General features: G+C 38.5%; 1 protein-coding gene across 4 annotated transcripts in view; it reads right to left on the bottom strand.

Moving 5' to 3' along the window:
- Window positions 1–20,755, bottom strand: part of ptp4a3a (protein tyrosine phosphatase 4A3a) — a 49,920-nt gene that overhangs the window by 7,262 nt on the left and 21,903 nt on the right. For 2 of the 4 annotated variants that reach the window (XM_067426005.1, XM_067426008.1), the window contains exons 2-3: window positions 4,975–5,455; window positions 4,407–4,499 (exon numbers count right to left, since the gene is read on the bottom strand). In XM_067426005.1, coding sequence (XP_067282106.1) covers window positions 4,407–4,499; window positions 4,975–5,079 — 198 coding nt within the window. In that variant the 5' untranslated portion in view covers window positions 5,080–5,455. Of the gene's footprint in view, window positions 1–4,406; window positions 4,500–4,974; window positions 5,456–6,050; window positions 6,242–20,755 lie in introns of those variants that run through there. The other 2 variants (XM_067426007.1, XM_067426006.1) reach the window with 2 other exon arrangements.

Genomic DNA, 20,755 nt, shown 5'->3' with positions numbered 1-20,755 from the left:
CATTGTAACAATAGCCACCAACGGTCTCTATGATCAACTTAGGCATACAATGCTTTTGGGAAATGCAGCCCACCAGAAATCCACCTGATATTGTTAAGGTAGCTAAGGTACTGTGGACAGCCAAGCCATCATTTTCACAAGTGTCCGTTTTGGTCCGTTTACACTGAAACACAACCCCAGAGTTTTCAAACTAAAACGGGTATGCAACGTTTTCAAATGTACCCGTTTTCGAGGTTCTAAAATGCCGGAGAAGTGTAGACGACAGGCGTAACCATAGGAGAAGTCATGCATTTTAAGAGGAAAACTCACTAGTAACAATAAAATATGCCTTTAACTACAAGCTGAGAGCTGTAGTTCCAAACCCACAATTTTGCATTGCTGTTTGCAAATGTTCATTTGGAACTACCAAATAGTTTGAATGTTGGAACTTGTGAACATAGTTGGCTAGCAATGCTTTTGGGAAACTTGTTCCAGAACAAAAAAAAAAAATGCACTACAGAAACTGAGATCACTGCTAAACGCATGTTTAGAGCCAAGAAGTGTCCTATCATCAACTGGGATTTTTTTGGGGGGACAACACGATTTGGGACTTTCATACACTGATATAAACCCTTAAGCTTACTAACTTGATATAAATATCAGTGATGCCACTAAAGTGATGTACTGTAATCAGCTACTGTTCAGGCGGTTTGGAAAAGCGGTGCATGCTTCTGTGTCAGTAAGGCAAAGTGTGAGGCCCGAGAGGCATGTGGAGCACGACATAAATTTAGCATCCACGTGTATCTTTCCTGTGCTCTCATGACCTCAAGGTGAGAGGTGAATCACAATCATGCTTAACAGAAGATCGGGAAAAATCCCACCCCTCCTCTTCCGGTTTCCCTGCCTAAACCACCGCTGGGGGACTTTGATGTGGTTCAGATGCCGAGGGATGCGGCTCACGTAGAGAGCACGCTAACTGGCATGTCTTCACAGGCACAGATGCCCACACAAACACACACTCATGTGACCCAGAGAGGCTCGGCAGGGCAGGCCTTAATTATAAAGAGCTTTCTCACAGTACAGACACGTAATTCAGCATTCAGATGCCTCAAAATATCGCCTATAACACATGGGACTGAGGAGTGATATGCAGTCACACAACAGCCCCAGGGACAGGACACTCAGCACTAGCAGGTGTGAGTCTTTTCAAGTAAACAAGTCAGACCGACAAGGCCTTTAGGAGGCTGGCTTTACAGAAAAGCCTTTGAAGCATGAATGACGCGCGCCATTCGCTTCCTCTACTTCCCTCCAGCCCATCCTATTGATTTCCTGGGCAAATACACCTCAGAAACCTTCCGGGAGCGGAAGGAAGGACACTGACGTAATGCAGGTTGGGTAAACAGCCGTGGCCTACTTTGGGAATCCCGAATTAGGTAGCAGGGTCACTTGCTCAAGCCTGCAGTCTTGCAGATCTCTGTACAGTGGTTCTGAGTGGGAAGGGTGTGGAATGGCACGCCTGCGAGCCGTTTACTCCCTTGTTGCAGGTGCTTGCACAAATACATGAGGCGAACAACACTGTTGATTGTTCCCACTGGGGTTTTTTGCTTCGCAAAGTTTCTCGGCAACTTGTGCTACGGACAACAACAAACATCTTAGACTGTGTATGATACCAACGCAAGCAGCCAATGTCCTATGCATCATACATGTTGCAGTCTTTTGAATGCGTCTTGAAACAGAAGTCTTGTTCAATGCAGGTGATCAATCTCTCTGTCTGAAGGACAAAATAAAAATAAAAAAATTCAAACAAACTGTCTGCGGGAAGGAAGAGGTGTATCGAGCTTCTAGCATGTCCTTTATATTCACAGAAGTCAATAAAAACAGGACTTATGCAACAGTTCGCCTTGGGTTCTCTTTTCTTTACAGTTTTGCTGTGAGAAAGTCAAGAAGAAAAAGTATAAAAGAAAGGTTGGGTGGTGGGGGAAGGTAGGCGGGGACCGATCCGAGGCCACACGGAGAGACCAGGCTCTGCTGCTGCCATAGCAACAGTGAAACGTTGACGTCGGTAATAAGAAACACGTGTGGCTGCTTGGAAGAGAACATTCTCTATAATGAATTTAGTGTGTGTGTGTGTGTGTGTGTGTGTGTGTGTGTGTGTGTGTTAGAGAGAGAGAGAGAGAGAGAGAGAGAGAGAGAGAGCGAGTATACGGGGGTCAAGGGGGTCTGTGGGGAGCCGTTTCACTTTTCACTTCTAACGCAGAACACTTTCAATGACTGCCTACGTGCAACAGACGCTCTTACCTCCATCGTTTTCACCATCTGGCCCTTTAAATGTGAAACAAATATGATTTATTTACGCAGCTCTAGAATAGTTGATTCTGATTGGATGAGGGCTGCAGTCTGGGGTCACACAGTTTTGTATATTGACCACTAAACCGTATATCCAGACATTGTCCTGGGTAGTCTATTTTCTAAATGGCAGTCCTTGTTTAATGTCACTCATGATACAATTATTTTAAATCAAATAAATATTTTATGTCCCTTTATCGTCCATCTGGTAAGTAGCGATGTATACAGCAAAAAATGGCTTCTTCATAAATGTATAATTATTATTTTGCTAATGGTTTTCTGGTTAAAATATATCAAAAATCCTTGAAACAAAACAAATTTACTTGAGAAGCAACACAACCATATTATTTTAAGACTTTTTCACATTTTGCATAATATTTTTAGTGTATCTTGTCTTATTGCACTGGCAGATTTTTTAAAACAAGCAGAACTTGTTTTAACTTGTTTAAAAGTGTAAAAAGAATCTGCAGTGCAATATAACAAAATATACTTGTATTAAAAATTCTTTAACAAGAATGTCAATAAGTCTTAATGTATTATGCAGCGTTTCTTCTCAAGTAAATGTATCTTGTTTTAGGGATTAGGGGTTAGGGTTAGATATTATAACAGGAAAATCAAGCTCAATCAAACTTTTGCTGTGCATTAATGTGTTAGTTCAGCCAAAAAAGATAAATTCGTCATTAATTACTCACCCTCATGTTGTTCCAAACCCGTAAGACCTCCGTTCATCTTTGAAGTTAGTTCAAAGTAATTACCACTTTCAGGGCCCAGAAAGGTAGTAAAGACATCGTTAAAATAGTCCATGTGACTACAGTGGTTCAACCTTAATGTTAATAACGACTTTATTCAACAATTTCTTCTCTTCTGAGTCTGACGAGGTTCATGTGAGCACCACGACGCATGCAGGTGGTGCTGACACAGGAGCCGGCAAATACTGAAATGATTGAATAAAGTCGTTATTTTAGTTTTTTTGCGCACAAATATTATTCTTGTTGCTTCATAACATTGAGGTTGAGGCAGTGTAGTCACATGGACCATTTTAACAATGTCTTTACTACCTTTCTGGGCCTTGAAAGTGGTAATCACCTTGCAGTCTATGGTGGGTCAGAAAGATCTTGGATTCCATCAAAAAGTAACCTAATTTGTGTTCCGAAGATGAACGAAAGGCTTATAGGTTTGGAACAACATGAGGACGAGTAATTAATGTCAATTTAAATTTTTGAAAAAATGTCATTAATTACTCACCCTCATGTCGTTTGACACCCGTAAGACCTTCGTTCATCTTCGGTACACAAATGAAGATATTTTTTGTTGAAAGCTGATGGCTGAGAAAGGCTTCAGATAGGTCTCCATTGGCATTCAGTACATTCCCACTCACAAGACCCATAAAAGGCACTCAAACATCGATACAAAGTCCATCTCACTACAGTGGCTGTACAATAATTTTACAATGCGACGAAAATAGTTATTGTGCACAAAAATCAAAATAACGACTTTATCCACCAAGTTATTGACGGGAACTCGACGCATGCGCGAGAATATGATGCAGATCCGCTGTTCAGATACATGACCCAGAAGAGGAGGAGCGCCGCTATACGAGACCTACACGGCGGATAAAGTGATTATTTTGATTTTTTTTGTGCACAAAATCTATTTTCGCTGCATTGTAAAATTATTGTACAGCCACTGTAGTGAGATGGACTTTGTATCGATGTTTTAGTGCCTTTTATGGGTCTTGTGAGTGGGAATGTACTGAATGCCAATGGAGGCCTATCTGAAGCCTTTCTCAGCCATCAGCTTTCAACAAAAATATCTTCATTTGTGTTCCGAAGATGTATGAAGGTCTTACGGGTGTCAAACGACATGAGGGTGAGTAATTAATGAAATAATTTTCACTTTTGGGTGAACTAACCCTTTAAGTGAGAGAACCAATAGTCAGACGGTCAACATCGCAAAATAAACCCTTTTAGGGTGACACAAGACCCTTCATGTCTGGGTTCTGATCAACCTGTTGTTGTTTTTTTGTAATGTCCAGCTGATACATTATGGCTTACAAGGGCATCAAGATGATGTGAACTTACCACTACAGTGATCCCATCCTTCTCCAGTGGGGTTTTGTCGTAGGTTATCTCACAAACTCTGACCACCGTCGTGGCACCATACTTCTTAAGATCCTAAAGTGTGATGTGAATATAAATACAGATGATAAAAAAGCTAAATTCAGTACACAGAAAAAAAAAAACAATCAGCATTTGTTCTGACAATTTTCCCATGATAAAATACAAACAATCATTTTAATGGGGTAAGAACTAAGGTAAGCTGTCCATGAACACGCTCTGTCCCTCATCCCTTCCATGTGACGGAGCACTGGGAAGGGTTTCCATGGAAATGGAGGCTTTGTGGACGTGTTGTTATCATTAGAGGCTCTATGGTTCATGCACACTTTCCCAGCAAGATAAGAATGAGTGGGCCATGTGACGGTGGAGTTGTCTTAAGATAGACCATGTGAGCCGAAACGGGACGGGCTATTAAAACGAGTGTGTGTTCAAGCGAGGGATAAATGTAGAAGTGGAGGGTGGGAGAAAACGGACGACATAAATACACGCAGAGAGGGGACACACAGGGGTAAGGTGGTGTACAAATGCTCACCTCTATGAAGCTGCTCAGAGTGGAGTTTGTTGGGTTGTGTGTGATTAAGAACCTCATGTTCTTGTAGCACACCTCCACAGGGGCTGGCCGGTTCATCCGAGCCATTGTGCTTCCTCCGTGTCCAGAGCGTTCACAAGCAAATTCACCCAATGTATCCTCTTCAGTTTTGTTCAGCCTCTGATCTTTCTTTGTGAATAAAGCACAGCAAAACTCCTCGATGTTCGAAGTCCCCAATATCTTGTATCGTCTCTCTAATGGCTTGCTGTAGCCAGAGAGGTAAGATCACCCCATTAGATTTGGGAGGAGTTTTGGGTGGCAGGACCACAAGTAGTAGAAGGAAGAGCGTCTCAGTGCATCCAGAAATAAGTGGAAAAAGCGCAGCACATTCTCCCCGGGTTTAGACGTGCAGATGTTGAGCGTGGCAGTAGTCTCCAGTCCTCTGCAAGAACGCCATGGACAAAGCCACTACTGAAGGACAGAGCTGTTGGAAATAGAATTGGAAAAAAAAGGTAAGTGGGTTTTCTTCTCTGAAATAACCTGACATGCAGAACCAGGGCAGTCCGTTGAAGACAAACATGACGCACATATGACAGCGCAGCTCACGTTAACTGTGAGTGTGTGACCGCAGATTACATACAGTGTCCCCGAACCCACCCACACACAATCCCACTCTCACACACGCACTCATACATTGCGCAACATAGAGGCTGAGCGGGACTTGAGGTTTTACAGAAAGCAGAAAATGAGAGTAAATACATTTCCCAGGCTTTTTCCTCCCCCCAGACGTTCTAGGCACAAAATATATTTCCTTGTTGAAAAAGTGCTGAACTTGAAATTTTTGCATTTTTCTTGCAATGAATGCATGCACTTCCTCTTTAAATTTTATATAGATTCTACTTTCTTTAAAAGTTAGAAAATTGTTACAAGCAATCACTCAAATTAGTAGTGGGAAAAAGATCAACAAATTTAAGGTCTCATACTCTAAAGTGACATTCACACACACAGCCAAAAAATGTACATAAAAAAAAAAAAAATCACATCTGAATGCAGCATTTCAGATCAAGTCTGTTACTTACCCGTGCTATGTCTCTATGTTTTTAGCATTATGAATTACAAATTAAAGTGGTCGGACTCACAGGCGATGCACAGGCGAACTGTGAGAGATTCTGATGTGTGAATTCTGCTTCTCTTGCGCTCTACCGTTTTACTGAGCTCTCCCCACAGATCTGCGACTGCAGGGACCTACACGAGTCTTCAGCAGTGCCATCTACAGCAGTTAAAGGTACAGAGGCTCCCGAAAACAAATGTTCTGATTTGGCCGAAAACTCTTGGGAGTGCCGTAATTACCGACTGTTCAGACCAAAGCTAAGAAACACTGTTTCGAATACTCATCACAAAGAAGAAAACAATTCAAACAATATTTTCATGATTTCTAAAAGGCATTCATAATAAAATACTTAAGCACTTAATATTTTCAAACATCACAAAAACATTTTTTACACTTGCAGTTTTACATTTTAATCTTGGAACTAACGCATGCCATATTTTATAGTATATAAAACTGTGTTGTGTTGCACTTTAGTCTTTTTAAAACATTTGTTTACTTCATACATTTTAAGTGTGTCACTTTATTGTATTTTAATGGTAGTTATTTAAAAAGTTAAACTTATTAATGAAAGGACAATATTGAATACAATACTGTTAATTTATCTTTTAAACCTGTTTTTTATAATGCAATTCAATATTGTGATTAAATACTATGAAATTAAAATTGTATACTGTCACATGGCTACTTGTCACATACGTCACACTGAATCCCCACACTGTTTTCCATTTTTTGTGTGTGTTGATTTTGGCATTAAGCGGAATACAGCACTTATTTGTAGCTGGAAAGCCGTATCAATAGCCAGTGTTTTTTTTTGTTTTTTTTTTTGTTTTTTTTCCATTTCCTTACAATGTCAACATTTCAATACAAAAAAAGTTTTCACTTCTGCAGTATTGAGTAAATGCTTCAAAATCAGGCACATAAAGACTTCATTTGAAAGTTGCACTAAGCCCAAAACTGCAATCTTGATCCCTCATTTATGACTGGTAATTAAATGAAATTGAAGCTTAACCTAATTTGCCATTTCCTCTCTTCAAAATAAACATACTTTTTCTAAATGCAATGCACACTTCCAAAATTCCTAGTTGTTTAGACCCAAACTAATCATTTCATTCATTCACTTTGTGAAACAACAGAAAGAAAACAACAACAACAACCAAACAACAATTGCCTACTTCATTCAGTTAATATAAGCTTAACTTCACTGAGGACAAAATGTTAATATAAAATGTACCGCATTATTCATTGCTTTTAAAAATGTCCTTTAATATAATAAAATATGCTGAGCTAGATTCTTTGGTTGGTTGGTGTTGATGTCTATTTCCTTGTCTATTTTCATGAAGACTAACAAATACCTAAAGTTTTACATTTTATTTATAAACCTCAAATTTCTTCAAATGTGTTTGTAGCGTAAAAATATTCTTTAGAGAGCTTAAACCAGCACCAGTGAATCTTTAGCCCCTTTCACACTGTGATTCCGGCAAATACACGGATAATGCGACCCGGCATTTGTTCCCGGGTCGCTAGATTTGGTCCATTCACACTGCCAGCGAAATGCCGTAATATGTGCGCTTTCACACACAACGCTTAACGGTCCCGGTTTGAGTTGACACGTGACATCCTGATGTGACGTAAAATGGCGAGCGATCTCAGCTTCAGCGTGGATAGTAAGGAGCTCAGTGGTCTGGACTTGTGTCCAGTTTGCACACATTTCTGCTTGTTTAATTTTAGTTTCTTTTGTATACGAACACTCTCTGCGTTTAAAACACCGACTAGCTTTTCTGGCACTGCAGGGTTGTATTATTGAAAAAACAAGCTCTAGGAGTCGCACGATAACTACGTACACGTTGCGGCATTAGTTTCGGCTTTTGTTCACACAGCGCTCGTCCCGGGTCGAATACCGCAATATTACTAGGTCCCCTACCCGGGTCGAATTCGGTAATCAATGCCGGGACGTGGTTGCTTTCACACAGAAGGCGACCCGGCAATGTTCCGGGAATATTGCGGGTCCGACGTGCAGTGTGAAAGGGGCTTTAGTTTGGTATTAAAGTGGTATTGGTTATGTCATTTTAAAAGTTCCTAATTTTGCTTTATAGGTCTCCTTTAACATGTATCAAAAGGTAAAACATTTAAAAGAAAAAGAAAAAATACACTTTCGTTTTCTCATAATTAGGGCTGGGACAACGCGTCGACGTCATCGATGACGTCGACGCAAAAAATACGTCGACGCAAAATATGCGCGTCGATTCGTCAGATTCAAAATAAAGATGGCGGCGCCGGAGAGTAGTAGCAACCATAGATGTACATAAGAAAGTATATTATGTAATTAAGTATATTATTTATTATATATATCTAGGGTAGCAACTCGAGTGGCTCCTCGGACTTTCAGAAGTGCAAGGCTTGCGGGTTGGCCACAGTCTATGGGGTTGGCGCGCGGTGCGCAGGGAGCATCACAGGCATGCGCGCACGCGTTTTGTTGTCACGGCTACATAAACAAATTTCTGCACACAGGAAGACAGATGTTTTGGTAATATTTGATGTATTTTAATCACAAAAACAAACGTTTGCATCAAGTGAAAGCATCGGGCACATTGGCTACCTACATAATAAGCTGTTTTAAATTTAAAATGTTCTATGTCTAATCGCGCTGATGTGACCGAGGGTATCCATCCTCTAAGTGAGCAGTTTCATCCCAGGACTATTCCGGTTTTAAACGGAATATTGGCGCCCATAATGCACTCTACATGTAACTGTTTTCACTGTCATGCCGCGGATGCGCGTGGCGTTTCTGTTGCGGGTCAGCCACGGGGCTGCGTGGCGTTTTCTCTGCCTTTGCACACTAGAAGCGTCTCTGACGCGGCGCTGCTGCTGCTATTGATGCGGAGGGAAGCCCTATTCCTAATGTTAAACATAAATAGCCTACTGATACAGCAAAGAAAACGTCAGCAGTAGCCACATATCTGGTATTGACGGCAAAATAGGCTACAGAATATTTCGTTCTGTATTGACAGTTGCAATATTTCAAAATCGATAATTGACGTTTTTTATTATTACAATGTAAACCTACAGACTTTCAAACATGAAAATGTAATTTAATAATATGTATTCGTGTCAAAATGATATATAAACATCGTTTCCTATTCTATTTTGCCTGGAGACGCTCCCAACACGTGAAAAATAGGCGCTCTTCTATTTCTAGCATGCACGCGTTTTCCGCGCGTCACAGGCAGTGTGCAAACGGCCAAACTCCAACCTGTTAACATGGGAGCCGAAACAAAAACGGACACGCCACGCAGCCGAGACGCTCACGCTTGCAGTGTGTCCCGGGATTAGATTAACCAACTTGTTGATATTTAATCGATGGGCATAGCCTGTAGGCTGAGTTGCATGCATAGAAAAATCGTATAATATGTTTCTTTGTTGTAGGTTTATACTTATTTATTTGTGTGTGTGTGTGTGTGTGTGTGTGTGTGTGTGTGTGTGTGTGTGTGTGTGTGTGTGTGTGTGTGTGTGTGTGTGTGTGTGTGTGTGTGTGTGTGTGTGTGTAGCCTACTTTATGTTTTCAAGGTTTTATTGAATGCATTGCTCTTGTATAGTCTTACTTTGGAATTTTAAGAGCAATAAACATATATTGCAATGTTAAGGAATTCGTTTTTTCATTCAGATAATTAAATCAACATGTATAAATTGCTATTAGGCAATTAATGGGGAGATAATCGGTAATCGAATCGAATCGTAACCGAATCGGACAGGAAAAATTAATCGTTAGATTAACCGATGCATCGAAAAAATAATCGCTAGATTAATCGTTTAAAAAACCTACTCATAATATACATTGCACATCACATTTTTCAATGTTTCTCAAACAACTCATCAGACGATTCAGTCCTTCCTTTCTGAACCTGCTCTGCTCTGATTGGCCAGATGGCCCAGTTTGTTGTGATTGGTCTACTACGTACAGCGTGTTTTGGAAGCTAGACGTTCATTACCATAACTGAACTTCAGCTCCGTCCGGAGTCTTCCTAAAGCTCAGCCATTGTACACACTGTAAAGAAGACAGTAATCGAAGATGTCATTTTTTTTACCATTTCAATCTCGCCTCTGATGAAACATTGAAAGAACTAGTTGTTAAACTGAACCTCCATTGCAAGGACCTCCAATACACTACTCAGTTTGAGGTACATTGAGATGTTACAACTGTAATTCCTCACCATCAGCATTAACAAGTGTATGTCCATCAACAAGCCAATATTTCTAATTATTGCGGTGCTCATCCAGGAACTATCAATAACGGTGTATACGTTAGCCGAGGACTAATGTAAATGACTAATGTAACATTAAAGTTAGCAAAACAAATCTTGCTCCATCCTTTATCTTTAGGCAAAGTAGTAAGAATGACAGACAATCTGTATCAAAGGGTTAGTTCACCCAAAAATGAAATTGATGTCATTAATGACTCACCCTAATGTCGTTCCACACCCGTAAGACCTCCGTTCATCTTCAGAACACAGTTTAAGATATTTATATTTTAGTCCCAGAGCATATGCAGTCTATGCACACTTTACTGTCCATGACCAGAAAGGGAATAAACACATCATCAAAGTAGTCCATATGTGACATCAGTTGCTTGATTAGAATCACTTGAAGCATCGAAAATACATTTTTGTCCAAAAATATCAAAAACTATGAATTTATTCAGCATTGTCTTCTCTTCCGCATTCCTCCGAAAAGATTAAAACGGTGTGAATCGATCAATGATTCAGGTCGCCAATGTCATGTGATTTCAGCAGTTCAGATCGTGTCAAACCGCCAAACTGCTGAAATCATGTGACATTGGTGACCCGAAGCATTGATCGATTCACTGATTCAATAACTGTTTGAATCTTTTTGGAGACACACGGAAGAGAAGACAATGCTGAATAAATTCATAGTTTTTTATATTTTTGGACCAAAATGTATTTTCGATGCTTCAAGAGATTCTAATCAAGCAACTGATGTTACAGATGGACTACTTTGATTAAGTTTTTATTCCCTTTCTGGACATGGACTGTACAGTGTGCATAGACTGCATATGCTCTGGGACTAAAATATCTTAAACTGTGTTCCGAAGATGAACAGAGGTCTTACGGGTGAGGAAAGACATTAGGGTGAGTCATTAATGACATCAATTTCATTTTTGGGTGAACTAACCCTTTAAAGGTGGGGTTAGTGTTATTTAAAAAAAATCCTTTCGTAAAAGTGTCTCGGGCCGAGTACCAAAGCAAACTTGTAGCCAATCAGCAGTAAGGGGTGTGTCTACTAATGACGGTGAGAAGACAGCACTCAGTGCACATTCATTATTCAGAAGACACGACACAGGACGCACATTAGCCGAGCGACAGCAGAGAGATGGCAGATAAAAAAATATATTTCCACATTTCCACAATAACTATATTTACCGTGCACTTTTGACATAACTTTGAAAACTTTTTACATTCACAAACAGATATACTACACTGAAAGGGCATATTTAAAAAAACATAATAGGGGCACTTTAAGAACTTTGTGTGTCTTTGTGTTTGTGTGTGTGTGTTAAGAACTATGTGTGTCTTTGTGTGTGTGTGTGTGTGAGAGTGAGAGTGATCCCCCCCCCCCCCCCCATGCAAGATTAAGATTTGATTCCTGGGATTCCACCGTGTTCATGTACCCTACAAATATAGATAAACGTTCAGTTTCTAGTTCTGACAATATGGAGAATATTTTGTCTGTGTGGAGCAATGAGCTATGAACTTGAACTGTTGAACAAAGACCAGCATGTAAAGCAAACAAAAGAATACTTCTGACACCAAGTCCACTGGGGGTCTGACCCTGAGGCACTGTACTCTTTACTCCATGCAGAGTAAGGTTAATTGGGTGATTCTGTGCTATGTCAACAGCACACAGGGGTCACACATCAACCGATACACACATAGAGACTTGTGAATATCTGTAAACAATTGCTGTTGAGGTAACAACAGCACCACCTGCATTTACTGTTAAATCTGCAGCAGTACCATTAACTTCACCACTGAGGGTAACCATGACAGTGTTGTGCTTGTCTTCACAGACCAATTACCAGCCCATATCCCTTAAGACCACAAATTCTGGTTAAATATTTGTGCTGACAATTTAAAGTTCTGCTGTGGACATCAGGGACCTTTGTTTGTTGGCAATAACACGTAATTTACAGCAAAAAAGAAATTACACTTATGTTTGACAGCAAAAGAGGAATATGTCGAGGGTGAAAGGCCTATGGGATGGAAATAGATCAGGGACCAACTGGGGCTCTTTACACGTGGTCCTTCTCAGTCACGTTGATGACCCATCAGAAACAAAACACACAACAACTACTTAGATATTAATTTCTACACAAACTGACGCCATGATTCTTCACGTGATACCCAACTATATATTCAGTCACAGGGTGTATTGACAGTGCCAAAAACTGTTCTTCTGAATGTCAGGCTGTAAACATGGGGACAATCTTGAAGCATGCGACTACTAGGGCTAGGTACCGTTCACATTTTAACCTATACCTGACATTCAGTAGCGGTACCCAATGGTACCTTTTTTTAGTACTTGTTTGCCTCAATAAAGTTACATTAAGACTTAGTGTGCCAAGACTGACGGCAAAATAAAAAGCGGTGATTTTCTAGACCGATATCTAGACCGATATCTAGACCAATATCTAGTGTAGCTGGAACTACACTCTCATTCCTGCGTAATTATCCAGGAACTTTGCTGTCGTACCATGGGTGCAGCAGGCGCAATTACGCAGCGCCTGAAAATAGTCCCCAGCACGCTCTCTGTGCAAACAGGTTGTCACGCTGGTTATGTTGACGGAAGTTAGCCTATTATCAGGTGCTGCGTAATATCATTGCGCCACTGGTATGGCAGCAAAATATATCCTTGCCATATCGGTCTAGAAAATTTCCGTCTGTCTTAGTACATGATGTAACTATTAGAGGTCGACCGATTCATCGGTTTTGCCCATTATTTGGCACCGATAGCGGATTGGTAGAACAAACGGTTATCGCCAAAAATCAATACCGGAAAAAAAGTTTTCCGGTTTGCGTCTGTTGGGGGAGCGGCTGAGATGGGTGCGCTGTCATTAGTATAGCCTATGACAGTTTTGAGAAGGGTCTGCTGGCATTATATAGCTCGAGAGCGGCCTCTAGAGGCCAAATAACAAACAATCACTGATGTTGTTTACATTAATGTGAGGCTGAGGCTCAAGCTCCACAGAGCGCGCTGACACATCTGATTCGCGTTTAAAACACCAATGAGGAAATGGTATGAATACAGAACATTTCAGTACATGTTGCCAAATAATTATAATGCTTTAGCAGGGAAAGAACAGTGTGTACTTTGTCGTCGAGGCTGACAGGACGCTAACATTAGCAGTAATGCTTACCTCAAGCAGTTAAAACGATGTAACAACTAGTGATGTGAAAAACCAGACTGTCATGCCTCTGACAGAAATATATGATATGACCAACATAAATTTGGCTCGACATTCGAGAGTCACAAATTTAGGGACCGTCATTAAAGTTACATACAACATTTATACACATTTCTAACTTCAATAGCGTTTGAAGATAACAACTTACAGTCATAAAACTGACTCTAAAGTGTTCATCTAAGTGTCGGGTATGATGCACACCTTTTGGATTTTTGATATTGAATAACAAACTCAAAGCATATGAAAGTATGGATACTGTTTGGGCTCTTACACAAAATATGCTAGATTTAAATAGCTGACAGGACACTGATAAGAATATTGCTTGAGAACATATTTACAGAGATAATATTAGAGATTATATATACATCAAAATATGATTAATGTTATGCGTTACTATTGACAAATGTGAATGTAAATCCCACAGAATAGAATCTAACTTAAACAAGTGCAAAGAGCTGCTTGATTTATTAGTTGTTTGCTGATTTTCAAATCTAAAATATTAAAATGTTAAGAGAGTGCATCTGTTCTTTTTGAACACTTTCATCTCAAAACAAAACAGTGATAATATTGATAACCGCGATAATTTGGGTTACTATAATAGTGATGTAAAATTTCCACAGCGTTTCAACCCTAGTGCACAAACATAAAGAAGCATAAAGCAGCCGTGTGAACATGCAACCAAATTAAAACATGTTCCTCCTGTGTGGAACAGATCTGTTAATGACCCATGAACGTGTAAGCAGAAAAAAGGCACATGGATTCCGATACTCTCAGACAGGTTTCAGGCTTCACGTGTGAAAATAAATCCAATATGAATCGGATACATGCATATGCGCCTGCCATGTAAGCAGACAGATCGACTATTTCTCTGTCAGTGCGGATCGTACATCATTGAAAAAATAGCATGAGGAATGACATCTACATATGTCACCAACCACAAGACTCTTTTCAATGGCGCAAAAGAGGACTAAGGTTAAACCCAATGTTTTGCTGACCTTTAAAGATGGTGCGGAGTCCATTGCAAGCTATTACGGGTCAGTACGTCTACATTGGGTTGTTTCGCCATGTGTATAGTGTGATATTGGATATGTGTAACTTTTAAAAGAAGAAGTAAGCTGGTCGTCAGATATATTCAGCAAATCGTAATCGGCATCAAAACCTGTAGTGTAAATATGAAGTGTAAGAATCTAGAGATATGCAAGCCAGGCTAATAGTCTCTCACAAACAGCTCAGAGTGATGATGTGACTGACCCATGTGCTGCGTGTCACCTGCATGTTATAAATAGGAGCGGCAGCTGTTTTCTGATGCATTTAGCCCTGACTGGACTGGGCGACTGGATATGAGATAACAGCAGTTGGGGTGTTCGTTTCCAACTCAGTCTAGCTTAGTGAACTTTGTTTGAGAGACCAACCTTTATCCTGAGCGATGGAAAATCTGTAATTAATTATGGATTCATTGGGCTGTTGAACTGGAAAAAACGGCATCATAAAGTTGTTGTGGTGGAAAGTACAAGATGAAGTTATCCAGGAAACATGAGATCAGAACAGAAACGCACAAGCTGACTTATTGAAATGTCCATTAGCTTTGGTGTGCTATTTAAATTGGTATCAAGAATCATGAAATACCCCTGGAATTGGCATTAAAATGGGGTTGTGACATATCCTATGATTTTCAGGGATGCGGAAAATGAGGACGGAATCACAGAATCCAGTCATAAAAAATGTATTCGGCAAAATTTTGTTGAATAATTGAAAAGTAGTGCAGTATACATTGCAATATCCACTAATATCTGTGAATATTAAGCACGAAAAGGCTGGTGCTGAAAACTATCGTCAGAATCTCAAGGTTTTGATTACAACCTGCCAAAATGTTTAAGGAATATCACAAAAAAAGCTACATGGTCGAATAACTTCAAACCCCAGATCTGTTGTGAAACAAAATAGATTTGGAAAAGGTACACAGTAAAAGCCAATAGTTGTTCTTACTTAGAAATTTTAATTAACTTTACTTAATGTCCAATAATTTGTTGAACTTACTTAAAAAAAATGCAATCTGAACTATTTGCATGCTATCGCATTTGTTACTCAGAAAACCCAAGTAAACATTACTGGACTGGTTTGAGTACCATTTTGCCAAAGCAAAAAACAACAACACAAAACACACAAAAATAAAACAGGTGGACGGGCAAAAGGTTGAGGCGGGGTAATGGGGCAATTGAATAGACTTTTCACAAATTTCCTCCACTTCTGCAATCATTGTTCTTCTTAGTTTCATTCACTCATTTTCCAGTCATCTTGAATGTCATTGACAATACAACGAAATACTTTGGGAGAGCGTCACATTAGCTGACTTCATAAATTTATGTTGATTTCCTAAAATTTCACCAATATGGTGATCAGTGTTCCCTTTGTTTGGGCACTTAGAACAATTTATATTATTGTAATTCTCTTTCTACTGATGCAGCAATGCAGCAAGAAATGAGTGATGTGTCGTTCATAAACGATTCATTCATTTTGAACAAATCTTTAATATGACTCGAAAATGACGGGTTTTCTCAGAGATATTCGTTCATTTTGTGTTGACCGCGCATGCGCAACATCCCATATGTTCTGACAGGAAACAGAGTTGATTAGTTCATTGTTCGAGTCCAGGTTTGAGTCATTCGTTCATCAAGTCCCAGCCCCATACACAAGTCTATGCAGTCACCGGAAACAAATGATTTGTTCTCTTGAGTCTTCGCTCCCGAGTCTCGTTTTTTTTTGTCACGTGACGTGGCAGCCAGAACTAGTTCATTCACAACCTTCCTTACAAACAAAGGTGTAGGTTTTTTTCTTTTCTTTGTTTTTAAAGTTAGTTCAAGTTTTTAGCTAGTAGGCCTATAATAATTGATTTTCCTATGAATACTGGAAACATTGGGTTGGTCAGAATGGATAGACATAATAACCGTTTATTGCCCATATCTTTTGATGATTTTATAATAATAAATATATTACAAATATATTATTTGCTGTCGTTATTGGGGTTATACTAATAAAAGACAGGAAATACAATGGTAAAATAAAGCCAAAAATAATTAAAAGAAGTTACGATTGCCTGGTGATTAACTGTGCCTGATGGTACACTTTCTCAGATCACAGATAGAATTATGTCGACACAACTTGAATGGTTTAAGTAAGAATTGATGCAGTTAAAATTACTTGATTGAGTGTTAAGTGCATTCATGCTAGGTGAACTACTAAAATATGTTCACTTTACTTGAAGAAAACGTGGAAAACGATTGCAGTTTATTTAAGTCAACATACCTTAAAAATGAAAGATTAAAACTATGTTGAATATAATAGTATTTAAGATGTTTGCAGAACATAATACAACACTGTTAGTTGGAACTACAAGTATTCTTATGTAAGATTTTTAGAATTTACAGTTTATTATGTACTTGTTTTGCTGCAGGTGATTGGCCCTTGGGGCAAATCGGCACCTCTACATCTATGTACAGAACTATGTGCTTCCCACAGGGATAGTGCAGTTGGTCTCCAATAATCTCAGAAGCATGGATCACCATGGCAGGAATTTGTCCAGCTACGTGCGAGTCATGACTGTGGTGCCATGAAAGCTAGAGGCCCCCTTACTTAGCGCCATTGTGATGTATATCATATACAGCACTGCCTGCATTGGTCTTAGGAATATTGTGTTGCATATTTCATCATGTCAGCTTCAAGATCACATTCCTCGGTCTGATTGAACTGGCCCAAATTGGCCTTTCATCTCTAATCAAGTCAAGTTTATTTATATAGCACTTTTTACAATGCTGATTGTTTCAAAGCAGCTTCATTCACAGTGTGAACAGGAAAATAATGCAACAGAATTGTATTCAGCTCGCCGCTATGGAGAAAACGGTGATGTCTTCCAGCTCATTATCATATCAATGTGGGCAGATCAGTAATTTAGTTGATAATACAGTTTTAGTAAAATCATTTAGTTTAACAATTCAATTTATACGGATATTTAGTTGAAAATGTTAATGTCTCCGACTGAGCAAGCCAAGCCAAAGGCAACAGTGGCAAGGAACCAAAACTCAATCATGGACCTTTAAACTGAACCTGCATCGCAGTAGGGTTGTTCGTTTAACTTATTTATTTCATGCAAAAGTGGGAATTATGAGCTGTTTTTGTTAAGATTATCATCCTTCTAGTGCTTAGACTGTTCTAAGTACATGAACTTATTCTGGTTATGCACATAAGTCACTTTCCTTTCTAGCATATTACAATGTGAAAAGGGGATATATTATGCTAAATTTACTTTTATATTGTTTAGGGCTACAACAACTAGTCAATAAAATCAATTATGAAAATTATCGACAACGATTCTCATTATCGATTAGTTGGGTCTGCCCTCTGAGCATAAGCTTCCACCAGTCGCACCATATTACAGCACTCAATAATGCATTTTTATGGACAAAATGCATCTAAAAATAGTGGAGGAAACAGAGTGAACTGTTGCAGGAAAGGTATGTGATCCAAGCTCCCAAACCATGAGAATTCTTTATTTTTAAGCTTCAAGTTAACACATTAATGTTTAACATAGTCATGCACTTTGACAGATGTGCGTGTCTCCTCTGCGCAAAATGTAAATTTTACAGGTTATATCTTTATCTGTAAATAATACTAATTCACACAAGTAATTCCATTTTGCATAAAAGCTGTTGTCACTTAATTACACAGATCTAATATTCACATTAGATCACAAGATTCCTTTCCCTTCTGTTTACGTTCACAGACATAACCGACTGTTTATGTGAACTGTGTGTGTATTCGACAGTTTAAGCACAATAAGACGTAAAAGAGAAATTAGTTTAATACTCAAGGGTCTGACAACCAGTTTGCTGTGTGCGTGCACTCAGAAAACCATATATCAAAAGTTTAAACTGACATGGCTTTAAAATGCATGCAAATAATACACTTTCATGATGGCAAAGAAATGCAGTGTCACATGAGCATAGGGATGCACGATTATGGCAACAATTATAATCACGGTTGTGTTTGGCCAATATTCAAATTGCAATGATTTAACACGATTATTGGTGGGCGATAAAATAAGAGACTCCTTTCACGCTCGATACAAGTAAAAAATATATTTTTCTAATTAAATAAACTGTTTTAAGTTTTTAGGAAGATGCTCTAATAGTGGTATTCAGAAGTAATAGACTACTACAGAAAATGTAATAATCAAATGTAAAATAACACTCCTTACGGTATACATTAAATATAGATCAATCCTTATTAAAGCCAAGTTATTCATCCTCATGAGTGATCTTAAATGAATGGATCCAATATACTGTTGCACACGTGTTTTCTGTCTCAACTGTGTACATTTAATAACACTGTACCAGTCAATACACAGATTTATTCTTTTTTTTTTTTCAATTTTATGTGTTGGAACAAAAAATATTAACTCTCAAAGTGTCTAGATTGATAGATTTTACACTTTAAAATGTACAAACTGAGGGACCGAGGTTCACCCACAACAGTTTCACAAAGTCCTGTGGGAAATACGCTTACATTTTGTAAAAAGGGACATGATAAGTCCCCTTTAAAGGGCTTTACATGAGCTTAAAATATATTGACTTTTTACAGTCAAGGTTGGTAAGTGACAACATTTATGTTTTGTGGCTATACTGACACAGTAGGTGTGTTCAAAATTGCATACTGCCTGCTTAGATACGGAGGAATGAAAAAATACTTAAATAAGCATTCTATATAGTACTATATATGTTCTATTATGAATGTGAATTAAATTCATGCAGACTACATTCATCATCCTGTCATTACCATTGTGACTAACAAGTTGCTTCACATAGTACTGTTCAGATACGGCTACTATATAGTTGAGAGGAAGGCATATTCAGACACATATTTTGAATTTTAACTTTATTGTTTTATTATAATTTTCGTGTGTGTTTTTAATATTTTAACTGGGGGACAGAATCGACACTTCTGGCATTTTCCTGCTACAAGGAAATTGACTCATTCAGACGTACCTACTGGGTCTCGCAGCAAACAGTCTTTAAAATGCAGCTGAAGTTGTCGAGCAGGCCCACTTACAGGAAATCAGGAAGAGGCCAACAACCTCCAGGTGCCTTTGAGCAGAACCGCATGTGTATGAAATGGGTGAGTGGTTTCCTTATGAAAAGATACGTTATTTCAGCAATCAACAAGTTAAGAACAGCAGGTAACATCTTGCAAACACCAGCTGTAAGCAAGCTGGGCTGTGTTAAGAAAACACACAAATTATATATATATATATATATATATATATATATGTATATATATATATATATATATATATATATATATATATATATATATATATATATATATATAAATAAACTTAATATTTGACACCACTCATCTCCTTTGAATGAATAAATGTTAATTTGTACAGCATTTTGATATTTTAGAAATAGTTTTGTTGAAAATGTTGTTTACATTTCAATATTCCATAACATCACAATCATAAAATAATTTTTTTCATTTCATTATTCTGTTTGAATGTCATATAATTGTTATTGTATTACTTAATAAAAACAACATTAGTAAATCAATAAAGAATAAAGTCAATGAATCTCATACATAAGCCTATAAAGTACTGAACTGAGCTTAAAGGTGCACTGTAACTTTTCCGTCCACTAGAGGGTGTCTATTTAAATAAAGGCGTAGTTTGAGCTCAGAATCTTGGGACATGTGATCTTCACCTCACAGCCAGTGGAAAGGAATCAGGATAGGACTCGAGCAGAAATCATGTTCATTGATGCGTTTTTTAAGGTTATTGTAGTATGCCTCGCAAGCAGCGGGACTTTTATTATGCCACGTTAGTCTGCGCCATTTCCGCTTTTCCGGTCATGGTTATCAGGAACACGCAGCTCTGTTTATCATATCAGATTTTTTTTTATTTTTTTTTTTATTATAAAAATAAAATGTATAAATGATATACATTTAAATTGTATAAATTAATATTTAATAATTTAGCAGACGCGTTGATCCAAAGTGTCTTACAAATTATGGAGAACAATAGAAGCAGTTGAACCAACAAGAGTGAAAATGTTTACTGTGGCTGTGCTATTCTAGTTAGTCTAGCACAGTACATGTAGCAAGGTTAAGTTTTTGTTTTAGAAAACATAGATAGAATAAAAACAGAA

Source organism: Pseudorasbora parva, chromosome 19 (genome assembly GCF_024679245.1).
Source record: "Pseudorasbora parva isolate DD20220531a chromosome 19, ASM2467924v1, whole genome shotgun sequence".
NCBI lineage: Eukaryota > Metazoa > Chordata > Actinopteri > Cypriniformes > Gobionidae > Pseudorasbora > Pseudorasbora parva.
The sequence above is the reverse complement of the archived record's forward strand: the minus strand, read 5'-3'. Positions and strand labels throughout refer to the sequence as shown.